The 14,686-nt window shown below is 44.7% G+C and overlaps 1 protein-coding gene across 1 annotated transcript in view; it reads right to left on the reverse strand.

The window, feature by feature from the left end:
- Nucleotides 1-9,436: 9,436 nt before the first annotated feature.
- The window catches only part of LOC112576314 (ras GTPase-activating protein nGAP-like), a 100,118-nt gene continuing 94,868 nt past the window's right edge, over nt 9,437-14,686 (reverse strand). The window contains exon 25 of the mRNA XM_025258668.1: nt 9,437-14,112. Coding sequence (XP_025114453.1) covers nt 13,785-14,112 — 328 coding nt within the window. The 3' untranslated portion in view covers nt 9,437-13,784. The remainder of the gene's footprint in view (nt 14,113-14,686) is intronic.

Raw genomic sequence — 14,686 nt, forward strand, 5'->3', positions numbered from 1 at the left:
CGTGCACGTGAGCGCTCGGGAGTCCGAAGCAGGTGCTGATGATGTGCAGACAGATGATGGAGTCCTTGCAATGATTATTATATATTGATTAATCTGTAATCTACTCCACTCGTGGGATACATGATAATGTCACGTGTCTTCACAACAAAGACCTTTTCCTTGTCATAACGAACGCTTGGAGGTAGGAGGACTGCTGGAGGTGCCAGCTGTGTAGGAGACGAAGGATGGAGGGGAAGGAGGTTGGTTGCTGTGTTATGTAAAGACTATCCTGTGTCAGCAACCTCAGGGGTACCTGGTGTAGCACGGTTGTGAATGTATCGCTCCAGTGAGCAGTCGCTCCATCTGTGGTCTCTCTCTCTCCTGTTTTCAGATGAGTTGTTGCCCGCAGTCCTCGGGTGTGTACCCTGATTGCACGAGAGACGAGGGCAGCGAGTGGTGTGCACGCTGCAGCAGCTTTATTCCTCCTGACGTGTTCTAACGGCGACGACGACAAAGACACAGTTGGTCGCAGTGTGTGGGGCTGGTGTGAGACCACGAGTCTATCAACACACACAAGGATGCAGCAACAAGAAGTGTTACCTGATGCCACGTGATCAAGTTTCACCCGCATCTCTTGTCCTTTGCTACCTGTCATCTAGTCCCGTAAATATGACGAGAAATATCTGAGTTCACTCAGGGTCATGAATGTCAACAAGCTTCCCTCTCAAGGTGTCTCACCCGCCACGACTTCATCTTCACGACGACTGCCAGAGGACAAGCTGATCTTTCAAATATTTAAATTTCAAAAGTAAAATATGCCACAAAAGTAAATAAACAGCTGCGGACAGTTTCATATAATCGATTTTCAAAATAAATAAACTGCATTTTGCATGAGCCAAACTTAGAACGAGATCAGTGTTGGACACTTACAGCTGTCGGAAATGTTTCGTCTTGTGTTGATATTTTGTTTTATCAGACCGCAAGACGGCCCTAAAGTAAACATGATCAACTGGTGACAACAACCAATACTTTCCCCAACAAACAGAAGGTGAACTTGCTTTGCACTCAGTGTGGTCCGCTGGGTTAGGGGCGTGAGATAAGGGTGGGGTCAGCACAAGGACACCATGCTTATCTCAAGTGTGACTTACTGGGTGAGGTGGGGTCAGGCTACACAGCCAAGTCTCCTCTGTAACAGACCGGTTGGTGTCTACCTGTCTGCTCCATAATAGTGGTTCATGTCTACCTGCCTGTCTGCTCTATAAAAGATCGGTTGGTGTCTACCTGTCTGCTCTATAATAGACTACCTGCCTGTCTCCTCTACAAAAGATGGAATGATAGGTGAGAATAAAAACACCTCCATTAGATACCTAGAGGGCGCTCTAGTGCTGTGAGGAAGACGTGAAGACTCTGTGTGCACAACGTACGGGGTGGATCATAAGATAAAGCAGGAAGTGTGACATGTCCAGAGTGTTGTCCCCTACAGTCGGGTTACTTCCGTCCTGACTGACTGACACTGTCACCATACGTGACACTTACTTCTCCCGGACACTTGACACAAATATCAGCAAAGTGGACGTGGGGTTGTTGTTGTTGGTGGTGGTGGTGTCGTTGCGAAGTTTGTTGCTGACGCACAGTGACTCGAAGCTTTGCTGACTTCGTGCTTCACATCAAATACACAAACAACAACAACAACAACAACAACAACAACAACAACAACAACAACAACAACAACAACAACAACAACTGGTTGCAGTCTACCTCACATTAACTCCAAAGCCATGTCGTACGTTGCACCGAGTGGAGGCAGGCGTCTGACCCAAATCACAAGTTTCAGTTCCGAACAGATTTTCGTGGATTTGCCGGCACTTCCGGTCGGGCAGCGATTTGTCTTCTTTCTCTTTATAGCAGGAAACGTAGCTACACGTTGCCTCCACGTGGGACTGGCAATTACTGGAAGTTACAGGGAAATTATCCTGTTGCCTGTTGCTAGGCGACGGTCTTGTCCTGTTTCGACATGTCGTTGGTGCTGATGATGTTTCTGCGACTGTAGTGGTGTGACAAACGTCAGACTGCTCTGGTCCAGGTCACGTGGTGTGTCCCGTCAGTTCTCGAGCTTTCAGGTCTTTGTGTCCCCTCACATCGTCACACGTCACACCGAGTGTATGCCAAATATCACGTCACATGGTGTGACATATTGATTCCATCAGTATGACTGTTTTGTCAGAGACGAGATGTGTGATTTGTTACTAGTCAAACCGTTACCTCTGGTGACTTTTTTCAAATGAGGAAATCTGTTTGTGACGTCACACGTTCAGTTGAGATCCACATGAGCCTGCAGATGCCACAGCCATCATTCTATTGTTTCTTTGTCATGTCATGCAGTCAGCTACTCGTTGTCTCTTTGTCATGTCATGCAGTCAGCCAATCATTGTAGGGTACGTGAGACCGTCGACATATCCTAGACAGAAACGTTTTGCAGTATAGGTGACGTGTTTAGCTTTGCTGCCCTGAAACAAGGCCAACCTCTCTGCTTCTGTACAACCTACACCTTCACCCATCCATCCACCCCACTGGCGGCGGGTATCTGTGTATATCTAAGTCCAACAATTAATATCCGTTGATAAGCCGCTAACAACCGAAGCGTGACAGCAAAGGTCAAGGGTCCGTCTCGCTTGGCTAACCCGACGGCGCCAGGTGACATTCGGCGATTACTTGCTGGTCACGTGACAGTGCATGCGTCGTGCTGCACCTCATTTGCCTCGTAAAACACCAATCCCTTCCCCTCACCTGCCTGGTGTGTGTGTGTGTGCGAGACAGAGAGAGAGACATAGACACATCTTTTATTGAAGCCTGTTGGCTGTATACACAAATCACAATTCACCTGTCCTCCCACACACTCATGTACACAGCAAGGACATACTAGAAAATATTGTAAGGTTGCACACCCACTTCCACACCCCTGTAATACCTTTCACCTCCCTCCTACCACCACAACCATACAACCTAACCCATCATTCTCTCTCTATACACTATACACTCTATACATTCACACACATTCACACATTCACACATCATCCTCCAACTCCACATGTTCTCTGGTCAGTCCCCCCCCCCCCCCCGCAGCTTCACAATTCATTGTCAGACAATATCAAGGAATTAACAAGTGCAAATTGTCTAATTACCGACTCATTACTGCTGCTGTATAATTGTTGAGAACACGAGGTCTCTCCATGGATGTGTACAGGTGGATTGCTGTCTGTCTGCCGAGACCAATGCTTGGCCTCTTGCCAAGGTCTCCGCTGTTAGTCTCGGCGAGCCTGAACAATCCATGTGACTAAACCGGAAGCTTTGTAGTCCCATGCCTCGTTTTAGTAGTTAATCTGAAATGTGACTAAACCGGAAACTTTGTAGTCTCATGCCTCGGTTTAAGTAGTAAACTGGAAAAAAATCGTCTGCCAGCAGTCCAGTCATACAAGTTCGCGGTCCTTCCTTTAATATCTTACAATATTAATCACTCAGATGTGTATAAACAAGACATATACATACATAGCACCTGTATTTCACCTTCTGTCATACTTTGGCGAAAGGATCGAGTGAGAGAGAGGGAAAGATAAATATTTTACATCCTGGGTATGGAAGCAATTGCTTTCATAAACATCCAGATATCGGATAAGAAAATAGAATAAATACATAAATAGTTATTAACAAGCAAGAGAGAGTGGTAGGAGTGATGGGAGAAAACGAGAACAAGAAAGAGAGATTAGGAAAAGGAGTAGACATGCTCACAGAAGGAGGGACAGAAGAAAAAAGAGAAAAATAAAGCCAATAAAGTGAAAGACCGAACTTCACACCGATAAGCAGATAATAGATAACATCGATGTCACAGGTCACACTGGCCACACTGACCCCATAGGTCATACTGACCACACAGGTCACATGGTTTGCAGTAAGTCTGTCTTTGAATGACTGGAGTTGACGTGCCAGAGGCTGTTGGTGCACCGTTGCACCTGAGTGAAGTGCAGCACGTGTGGTGCAGACAGCTGGTCACGTGAGGTGCATGCACACCACCCCCCCACCCTACAGGTAGCCTGTTTACAGACACAAACTCCGGAGAGAAGATAATCTGTACCTGGCCTGCTTCAAAGAACCTGCAGGGACCGGCCTGAGGGCTGACAGCGCGCGGATTACAGAGGGAAGCACCTGACAGCTTTTGTCGGAGTGAGATGTCGCACAGCAGGACACGCAGCACATAAAGCAAGGCGTCGTCTGCAATAAAGAACCTTCTAGAAATGTACATCTCAGTAAGACAGCCACGGACAGACCGACAGACAGGTCAGACTGCAATAGAATAGAGACAGACATGAAAACAGTGAATGCCAGAGACATGGAGAGACAGACTAAAAAAAAAAAATCAAATTTTATTGCAGTGAAAAAAGGAAAAGACTTGGACGTAAACATTTGTTGACAAACATCCCATAAACATTTGTTCGCATCCTATACACCTTTGTACACAGTGTTCGTAAGACAAGAGCAGGGTTGATGAAAGGAAGAAGACTGTTGCCATGGTAACCTCTCTTCAACAGAGGTCTGGAAACAGGTCAGCGTCCACAGGAGCGAACACGCTGGCGGTCGTGACGAGCGAAACCGAGCAACAAAACAGTCAACACCAAGGAGGAGGATCAGGTCTGCTCAACATGGCGGCCAACGAGGCTGCAAGTCCTCCGCCTTGACCCACCTAACCACTCCGCCCAAGTGTAAAGGGCGATGAGCAGGTGCTGATTAATTGTTGTAGAAGAAGCAGCTGCTGCCGTTAATGTTTTATTTTTGTTTCAGAGTTGTCATCTTCATCTTTCCGACAAGCGCTGCACCTTTCTGTCTCTCCACTGACATCACACCACACACCACAAACTCAGTCAAACAATTAGCGATCATTATTTAATTCCGGTCTGTCTGCCAAATTTATTTTCTTTGTCGACACGCAGAAACTGGACACCAAATCGAACAAACATGTACTTCTCTCAACACTTCCCCCAACTGTCGTTATTTTATTTATTTATTTTTAAACTAGTTTTTCTGTTCATTCCTTTTGAGTGAACACTTTGTAGAGTGTATGCATTGTGTTCAAGGATGCCATTGTTAACAGAATGTGTTCACTGAGACCTGGGACCTCAATGGTTGTGTCTGCTGTAATGGCTGAACAGTGGACTTCACGCTTGACTGCTGCTGCAGCTCTGGTTGTGCCAGAGTTCGATCTCCTGTGTGACAGCGTCGCCATGACGACCCGCTCCGTGCGACAGGCAAATTGTTTGGGTCGAACCCTCGATAACAGCAATCACAGTGTCAGGTCCTTTTCTTTGTTGGAAATAGCAGAACATTTATTCCCGGCTTCCTGTAGCTAATAGCGAAATAACCGCCTGTAGACAGGGTAGACAGGGTAGACAGGGTGAGACTGGAACTCGGCGATGCCGGAGTTTCACATACCCCGTGGTCTCGGCATTCGACGATGGAGGTAATTAAATTGATTCTGGTTGCTGCAAAAGTTCTTATACTTTATTATACTTTCTTCTTGCCACAATACTTGTCACCTTCACCTTCACATGCTTCACAATACCCCTTCCCTTCGTCTTCCTGTCATCTTCTTACATCACTCCTTACCTTAGTAATACCTTTAGTGATATTGTGTACCCGTGTGTGTTACCCACTTCTAAAATTCATTATATTGGAAATATATATTTTTATTCAAAAACCTCAACCTTCATGCATCAAACAAACAGCAATAGTTACAGCCCCTTAGTGAAGGCCTTGGTTTGCTCCCCTTATTCTTTGTCACATCAGCAAGGCCTCGGCACATCAAGAAGAACCTTCCAGAGATTGCGGACATTAATCAGGACGACTAATTACCATCACTCCGCTTCGTGCGCAACTGCCGGGGCTCGTCGCCATCACTGTGTCTGGTGGGTGTCCTGTAATCCATGTCGTGCTGGTCATTAGTTCCACGTGATCAGGCATTACTTAGTGCGCATGCGCACGTGGGATACACCCAACATCACGTCACGTCGATAAGTGTGACGTACCTTGCGGGCACTCGCGGTTCATATAGCGACTACGCCAACCGCTGATTATGATTGGTTCATACGACGCCTGATTACAAACGAACCATGCCAACACCTGACTAGAGGTTCGTGCGAACGTCAGACGACGAGAAGAAAAGATCTGTGAGCTGTAATGACATGGAGTTGCATGATGGGCTTTCCTAACAGAACACGTGGTCAAATATATGACTGGGTCAAAGTTCACAGTCCCATTAGACACATGTGCCCATGAGAAGGTTTTTCCTCTTTGGCTTTCAGCATCTCATCCTTATCTTTCCCCATCTGAGCAATCCCCTTCCCCGCTACCCCTCGTCCCCGCCTGTGCACCTATTCTCCCCAGCGGCTATTCTTCCGGGTAAATACATCAGTCAAGCTGGCTGGTCTTTTGAAAGCCATGTCAGCAGAACAAAAGCGTTACCTTATTCAATTCCACGCCTGCAGCTTCGACCTCTGACCTCAACATGTAGTTTCCGTGTCAGTGGGGCGTCAGATTACCGTCAGATCGTAAGACCCTCGACTACAGAAGGTGGCGTGCATGTCCTTGTCCTGCCAGCACCGACAGACGCTCGGGTATCGTGACGTCACACCTGTCCTGGCTGGTCTGCCAGGTCCACGATTTATCACCTTCCTGTCAGCCTGCACGTGGTCAACAAGCATCTCAGGTGTGACACTGTGTCACAGAAAAATGGCGCCATTGGTAGGTGTGGGCAACGGAGGTACAGACAGAACTAAGTATTGATACATCTATGTAAGTCTGGAGAGTCCTCTAGTAGAGAATATATTGTAATGCCCTCTCCATGCACAGAAATATATGCAAATAAACACTACTAATCAGTAATCAGGGCTGTTCTTAGCCCCTGCGGGGCCCGAGGCATGTGTGGGGCCCTCGACTCAACTGTTTTTTAATCAAAAGCGCGGGGCCCGTGGGCAGATGCACTGTGAGAACTTAAAGCAAGATGTAGCCCCAGGCATGGGCACCACACACACACAGCAGTGGTGGCATCTCCTCACCCTGGAGGTCTCTGTAACCTTTGACATCAAGATGGTAGCTCGTGTTGCTGCCTGTGGCCATCACTATACACATCAAGGGCGGACACGGTTTTCATCACCAGCGATGGCAGCGACAACCTCACCCGCAGCTTTCACTTGATGTCTGCAGGAGCGGACTGTCTGTAAGGCCGCCATGTCAACACTCACCAGCCTCACAATCAACATTATGAGAGGCTAGCAGGAAGTTTTGCCTCCTGCTTCAGTGTGAGAAACAGATATTTGATTATTTCGTTTGTGTCTGTTAATTAGGCTAAGCATGAGCTAATTAGAATTAAACATAGTCAGACTAATTTAATTTTCAAAGAATTGCTTCTTCCTCGTTCCTTCTATAGTTCCTCATCACAGAGTAAAATATGTTTGAAAATAGTAATTGATCTTGCTGCTGAGTAATTTTATTCCACCCTCGTGATCAGTGTACAGGCTTAGGGTGTGTGCGCGTGCGTGTGTGTGTGTGACAGACAGACAGACAGACAGACAGACAGTTAGCTCAATAAGGACACATTAGATATCTAGATAATTATCTGAAAGAAGTCGCTGGCTGATAAGATTGTGAGCGGCGTACGTACCCGGTGTGTGACATCCTTCAGCAGGTAAGTCGCCTCCACTCGGGTACGTGCCAGTAAAGTGAGGTACCTCACGACCTCACTGGGTACGGAGGAGGTCTGACCTGTCGCCGTCTATGACATTTTAATTTTACTGACAGTCGACCACACGAGTAGACCAACTCAAAGACAGCAAACAGTTGATCGCATGTGTGAACAGTTGATCGACTGCTTCTGTTCACAATAGAATTTATTTATGTGCATTCAAATGTAAATTAATTCCTTGTGATATTTTCTGAGCGCGTGTAGACAGCGCCACGGACATCGCCATGTTATTTATGTATTGTCAGGTGTGAACATTCAACCACCTGTCGTGTTGACACCTGTTCAGCTTGCTCTCTAGGTCGCCACCATGTCTGAACGAGGATCACCTGTTAGACGAATGAAGACAACAAAGTTTTCACCACATCTTTGAATGCCTTCTATATACAAACAAGTGGCAAGAGCAACATAGAAGTCAGGGTGAAGGAACCGAGAGGTTGTTGTTACATGACAACCTAATGATGCGTGTCGGTCCCGACAACCCAAAGTCTCTACAAGAAATGCGCTCAGAGAGAAAAGTGTTTACAACAGCGCATACATTAAGGGGCAGCAAAGATTTATGTATATATAAACGACGAATGATAAAAATATTCTGGTCAATAACACACACCTGTCTGCTAGCCTGGTGGCGCAGCGGTTAGCGGCTGTCACCAGGGAGGGTTGGCTGTTCTGCGTTCAGATCCCGTCTCGCGCACACTGTTCTTTTCTGCGCGTGGCATCTGTTTACAGGGCTGACTGCCTTGCCCCCACATAACTTTTAGTTGCTGGGTTGGCGTAAAACACTAATCTCCTCCTCCACTCATTTTTCTATAAATATTTGAAATAGTATGTTTAGGTTAGTTATGTTATCTCAAATGAGAATTTTAATATTTCTAAACTCCGTGAGGATTGTCGCGGTTTGATTTGCAAACAAACTCAAAAAAGCATGTTTTTGGCCGAGGGCACAACACACCCTGTAGCTGTGACCTGGTGGAGCCTGGGTGGTAATCTGCGGACAGGACTGCATGACGAGGATGTGGTTATCTGTGCGGATGCACACACACTGTACACTGAGGGTGAACGTGACCCTGTGGGTGTCAACGGTCCGAGGTGATGTCTCCTCTGTTCTGCAACCATTTCCTTCCTTCATGGTAAGTAACCAGTAATTACTCTCAACACACACACAGCATCCCCACAGCCAGCCTGCACACGTGACCAGACAAATGTCTTACGAAGGCAACTGTGAACCCCGTAATGACCTGTCGCTCCCGCCTGTCAGCACGAAAAACAAACGGCGGCTGTTTGAGTCCTAGTTGCTGTTGCTGTCCTTACTCCCCCTCCCCTGGCCTCTTCATTGCGGGGGTTGTGTGGAGCACTTACCCACCCATCCCGGGTCAAAGGCTAAATGAGAGTTCCAGTCGGAGCCAGGGGACTCGAACCAGCAGACACAGGCTTCCCTTTTATCTCGGACCTGTAGTGGGGAACAGCTACCTCTTTCTTGACCGGGTATCAGGCGACATTCAGATAACCCGTGTGACTTCAATTATAATTAGAAACCTGCTTTTTCATCAACGGCCTGTTTATTGAACGACGATCTTTCTCAGTTGGTATCCAGGATCTGTTTGTCGGGTTCAGATACTCAGACTCTGTCTACAGCTGGAATTCAGGTCACAAAACACACAAAAATCAACAATTCTTTCTCGTCTTTTATTATTCCAGTCCCGAGCAGCGTGAATGCTGTGTGTCGGTTACAACTGGCTGTCTGCATCCATCCGCCCAGCCTCCTGCAGCACACACTGCTCACAGCATTACAGACAAGCCTTGACAAAGCTCTGTAAGCTTGGGCCACACTGTCAAGAACCCTATCCTAGATGATCACATGACATCAATCATTGCTGTTATGTCGCAGATGACCCATACTGTATCAATCATCAGGACAGGTCAGGCTGGTTCACATGAACAAAGCTGCAGCATGGCGCGGAGAGATGCAGACATCTAAGTACAATGTGGCACAATCACCAATTGGTCTCAACACACACACACCACTAACACAGTTCTTGCCACATCCATCTTCTGTCTACGCTTGTGCTTGGCTTTCAAAATGCCTTGAACAAGTACACAATATGAACACTGTAATGGCATGAACAAATACACAGTATGAACACTGTAATGGCAGTTGTGACCCCCACTTGCTCTTGCACTCGTTTACACACACACACACGCACGCACATCACAAAAAGTCTGACATTTTCAAACAGAATCACGAAATTCTCCCTGTGTGAACTATGTCTGCAAGGACACTGAGCAAGGCAAGGTACAGGGCCTGACAAACTGTAAATATGGAAATTCACCCTCCGAAACATTTATCATCCTTAAAGGAAAGAACCTGCCGAGCAGTACTTACAAAGCACAGAATTGTTCTGACTTCACTGATATCCTTGCCATGCTGCTCACCCTGTGTACCTTGTGTCTGCAGGCAGCGCACTGTGCTCACAGCTCTACACGAGCCGGTGCCAGACTTGTGAACTAGACAGGAAGGAAGACAACCCCCCCATGCCCACATCTTGGCTGGAAACAACAGACGCACACCAGATTTTGCCGTTTATCTTGCTTGTGTATGCCAAACATACAATTACCTTAGCTAGATGGCATCATATCTGCTGTCTCTGCTTCAGAATATTTCCTCAAACTACAGACATATTTAATTAAGTATTTTAACATGGCAAAAACTTGTGAAAACAAACACTGACAGTGAAGTCATGCACCAACACCCTAGTATCTCTCTTTGCCAACTCTATGTCTGGCAGCATGACACACAAAGCAGCAACAAAGCACTAAGACACAACTCAAAACACGTTTGCAGACATCCATCAACAAGGTTCCTAAAAAAACAAACAAAGCACCAATGCCTGAACACTAAGATGTTTTAGAAATGATGGATGTTGAGTGAAAGCACACTAAAGTCAGCTACTGTACACAATATTACTAAATGCTGGTTGAGTTTCTCAATGTACAAAACTAGATAAATAGTCACACACTATATTCAGATCAATCGGATGAGTAAAGTCACTTCACCAGCTCACTGAAAGCAAGGAGACGGTTATTCACAAAACAGCATGCAACAAACAAATAATGTAGTTGAAATAAAATATGCGCATCTTTAAAATGGTAACAAAGTTGATCAGATGCTTGCTAATCTAAACTGGAACATGGGGAAATATTGCACTTCATAGTTATGTCAACAAGCATTTGCCCAATCCCTGAACAATTGTAGAAATAGAAGCCAGACCCTGATGTCAGAGCCAGCCCCGAGCACCATTGTCAAACAGCTAACTTCTCATTTTTCTGTACTCCATTTATGTTCAAATCCCAGAACTCAAAGTATCGCCTACACTGCAGTAATATATTATGACCCACAACAGAAAATATATGAACTGTTCCAGTTTATATACACAAAGGTTATGCAGTGAAGAACATAGAAACTTGCCCAGTCCCTGAATATCCCCTTCGCTTTGAGTTTCAAAAATGCTTTTTTGTTCTTGCTTTCTTCGTTCCACAAGCAGCGTTATTTATTTATAGATAGTAACAGAGAAGATTGAAAAATCTTGTACATGATCTGTAGTTCAAAATACACTCTGTTTAAAAATAAAAAAATATACCACTTTGTGCCTTTCGTTTAAGTTGGCAAGCTTGTGGAACATACTATGATCAAAACTGAATGGAGTAAAACCCAAAACAGTAAAAAAAAAACCAACAAAAAGAAACAAACCCTGCAGTCTCAGGGAAATTTTCTTGAACGCTGCATTCTAATAAAAAATTTAAATAAATTAGTGAGGCTGGTGTAAAAATAAGTAAAGAATTTTTGTACTTGAGCATATCAGTAAATGGAATATAAGTGGTTTGTGCTCTTACTACTCCTAGCGTCAGAAATATCAAAACTCTTGTCAAAACAAGTCAGGCCAGGCATCTCATTGCACAAAGCATGGCATGACTGTTTTAGAGAAGACATTTTGTCAGCTGCATTGTGACTGGTCTACAAAATCAAACACAGTGAGCATCACTAAGGCAGCAGTTTGAAGGTCAGCTTGAAATTTCATAGGCATCTCTTGCAGCAGAGTTACAGAAAAAAGAAATAAAACTAACAAACGAATGACACATTTCCACAAATATCTGCAGAACATTCCTGTTATTCTGTGCTCACATAAACCTACTCAGTAGTCTTCAGACATTTGGGCAAGCCTGCACATTTCAGCAGTTCTACACCATATACTGTACACCATACTGTCACCAGAAGTACGTGGAAGACAGTAACACTACTCACGCTGTCTCTCACTCACCAAAACATACATATCCATACTCAAACATGAAGTCTTGTGCTGGCAAGGTAGAGACTGATAGAGCTGTGGCACAGTGGATTGCAAAGGTGAAAAGATGTTGTGAGAAAATAACAGGAGTGTGTGAAACACTGACAAAACAGTATTACTGTCAGTCGAGTCCAGAACTTAATGGTACATCAAAATAGCAAAAGAATTTACCAGTACCTTCTGTTTATGTATCTAATCATCATCTGTTACTACAGTCGGTTACCTTCTATTACTAGTAAAGCCACCTCCTTTTCTATATTTCATGGTGCAGCCATCTAAGGTGAGAAATAGCCTGCACGCTTTCAAGAATTTCAAAATAAAGATGAGGCTACTGGTGTACCATGGAACAAAATGTGTAAGGATTGTTTTTGGAAGGTTGGGGAGTAAAACAAATTTCTCCATTGATCAAGGGATGTCACTCTTTCTGACTCTTGCTTGCTGACATAGAGATACAATTACACAATCTGCTTTTGTTTCCCAAAATGAGATATCAATCAAAAAGACAAACCCAAATGAATATAAAAATCTCAAACCACTTCTGATTACAGAACAATTAACCAAACAAATACGAGGTGCCACTCAAAGTAAACTTGAAGCAACTATTGTGTAAGTAAAATGCCCTAAAATGACCTTGTTCCGATGAAAGTGATGGATGTACCATCAAAACTGTTTCCACACCCAACTTGGTCATGTTAAATTCTTTATGTACGAATTACCATCTTCCTCATAGCTCAAATATTGAAGCTTCGAAAAGGGATATCTTTTAAAGGTAGAGGAAAAGTAACCTACAAGGCTGCGTGTTTATATATTTGAAGCTTGTCGTACATGCACATTGCATTTTAGTCTGGGGTCATGGTGTATGTGCTGATCTAGGGGAGGTAACAAATGCTCATGTAAGGAGGTGTCCAATAATGTTTGCTATGTCAAAATTTGTGTATAGGGAGCTGTGTAATAGTTTGCCTATAAAGAGATGTGTGTATAGGAAGTGTATAAGAATGTGCCTATAAAGAGATGCGTGCAATAATACGCCTGAAATTACTGGCACATCATTGGGTCTCTGTATTTTCCATGTGCACAAGTGAAGTCATGTAAATAACAGTCATCACAGAAATGTAGGACACATATATATACAATCTGGCCAGTCTTTTTACAGATCAAGAGGAAATAAGAAGGGGAGAGGATTGGGAGTGGGATATGTTGTGAGACACCATGCATAGCGACACCATGATCTGCTTTGTCACCCTCTGATATACAGCATCAAAGCACAGTCTGTGAGCTCAGTCTTAAAGACGCAACCCTTTAAATTGTGGTTAATCTGTTAGAATTTTTTAAAAGACAAAAGTTCCAAGTGGTAACAGCAATAATTAAGAGGTAAAAATAAACATTAATAGCGTGCATGTACTATCTCCCCCAAGAAACATCCATAATTTCAGTTTTAGTTTCATCTTTTTTTTTCCTCTGTTTTTTGGGGAGTGGGTGGAAGATGGGTTGGGATGTGCTGTCTCTCCACATGGCCTCCAAAGCCCTGTCCTTATCACACACCAGTCATATCTGCACATTGTCCTGCACGATACACAGTCAACAGAAGGCCACTTCTCCTAACAACTGCAGAAGGACTGCAACTATCCCCCACAGCACATGGTGAGGCAACCTCCTGTCCCTCGTACACACGGTCCTCAGCAAGTGCTGCTCTTGAAGCCACTGAGATCAGAGGCAGTGAATTTCTGTCGCATGGGCGCCATCATGCCATTGCGCGTGGCTGCTGCAGCATTGTTGCTGGAGCGCCGGTCGAGGGTGGAGCTGCCTCGATTGGGAGTGGTAGTTGCAATGGACGTGACGCTTGCATGCTCTTTGAGTTCAGCAAGAGCCTGCAAGAGCTTGGCATTGGCGTTGTCCAGAGTTCTGATGCGCTGTTCTTGCACTTCAATGACGTGCTGCTTCTCGTGCACCACCTTCTGCATCTCAGCTTGTTCTTTACGCAGCTCCTCCTCTATCGTCACCAACCTGAAACAAAATAACAGTCCACATGCAGGAGTTAATGTGCAAGTATGAAAAATACACAGAATTTATCACTAAATACAACTCATAACCTGGTGTAGCAAAAAGAAATAAGACTTCTCCCTTTCAAATGAATTACCAGTGTTTGAGAGCTAAGAATTCTCTCGTGTAATGTGATAACTTTTCTTTCATTTGAAGGTGGGAAGCTTTTACTTCTTTCATGCACTTGGCAACACATGCAAGGGAGGTAGCCTATATAGTTATGAAAGACTGAAGTCTAGTGGGGAGCTTTTGTTGTTGTAGCCTTGTGCAAGACAATCTTTGAATATATGCCAACAAACATCGCATATATATACTGAATAAAAATATGGTGCTGGCCCTTCAACTGGATGTATCAATAATGCGATAAATGTCTACACAGCCCTCACCTCTGTTGTGGAGCTTTATGGCATTGTGATGTTTAAGAGTATTTCAAAAAGGAAAGGGAGGGATGCAACACATCCAGATTTTGGAAAAATGTTATTTTGCTCTGAGCTTTTGGGGGAAAAATGAATCCCACTAGACAGAAACCTCTCTTCTA

This window comes from Pomacea canaliculata, linkage group LG11 (genome assembly GCF_003073045.1).
Source record: "Pomacea canaliculata isolate SZHN2017 linkage group LG11, ASM307304v1, whole genome shotgun sequence".
Lineage (NCBI taxonomy): Eukaryota > Metazoa > Mollusca > Gastropoda > Architaenioglossa > Ampullariidae > Pomacea > Pomacea canaliculata.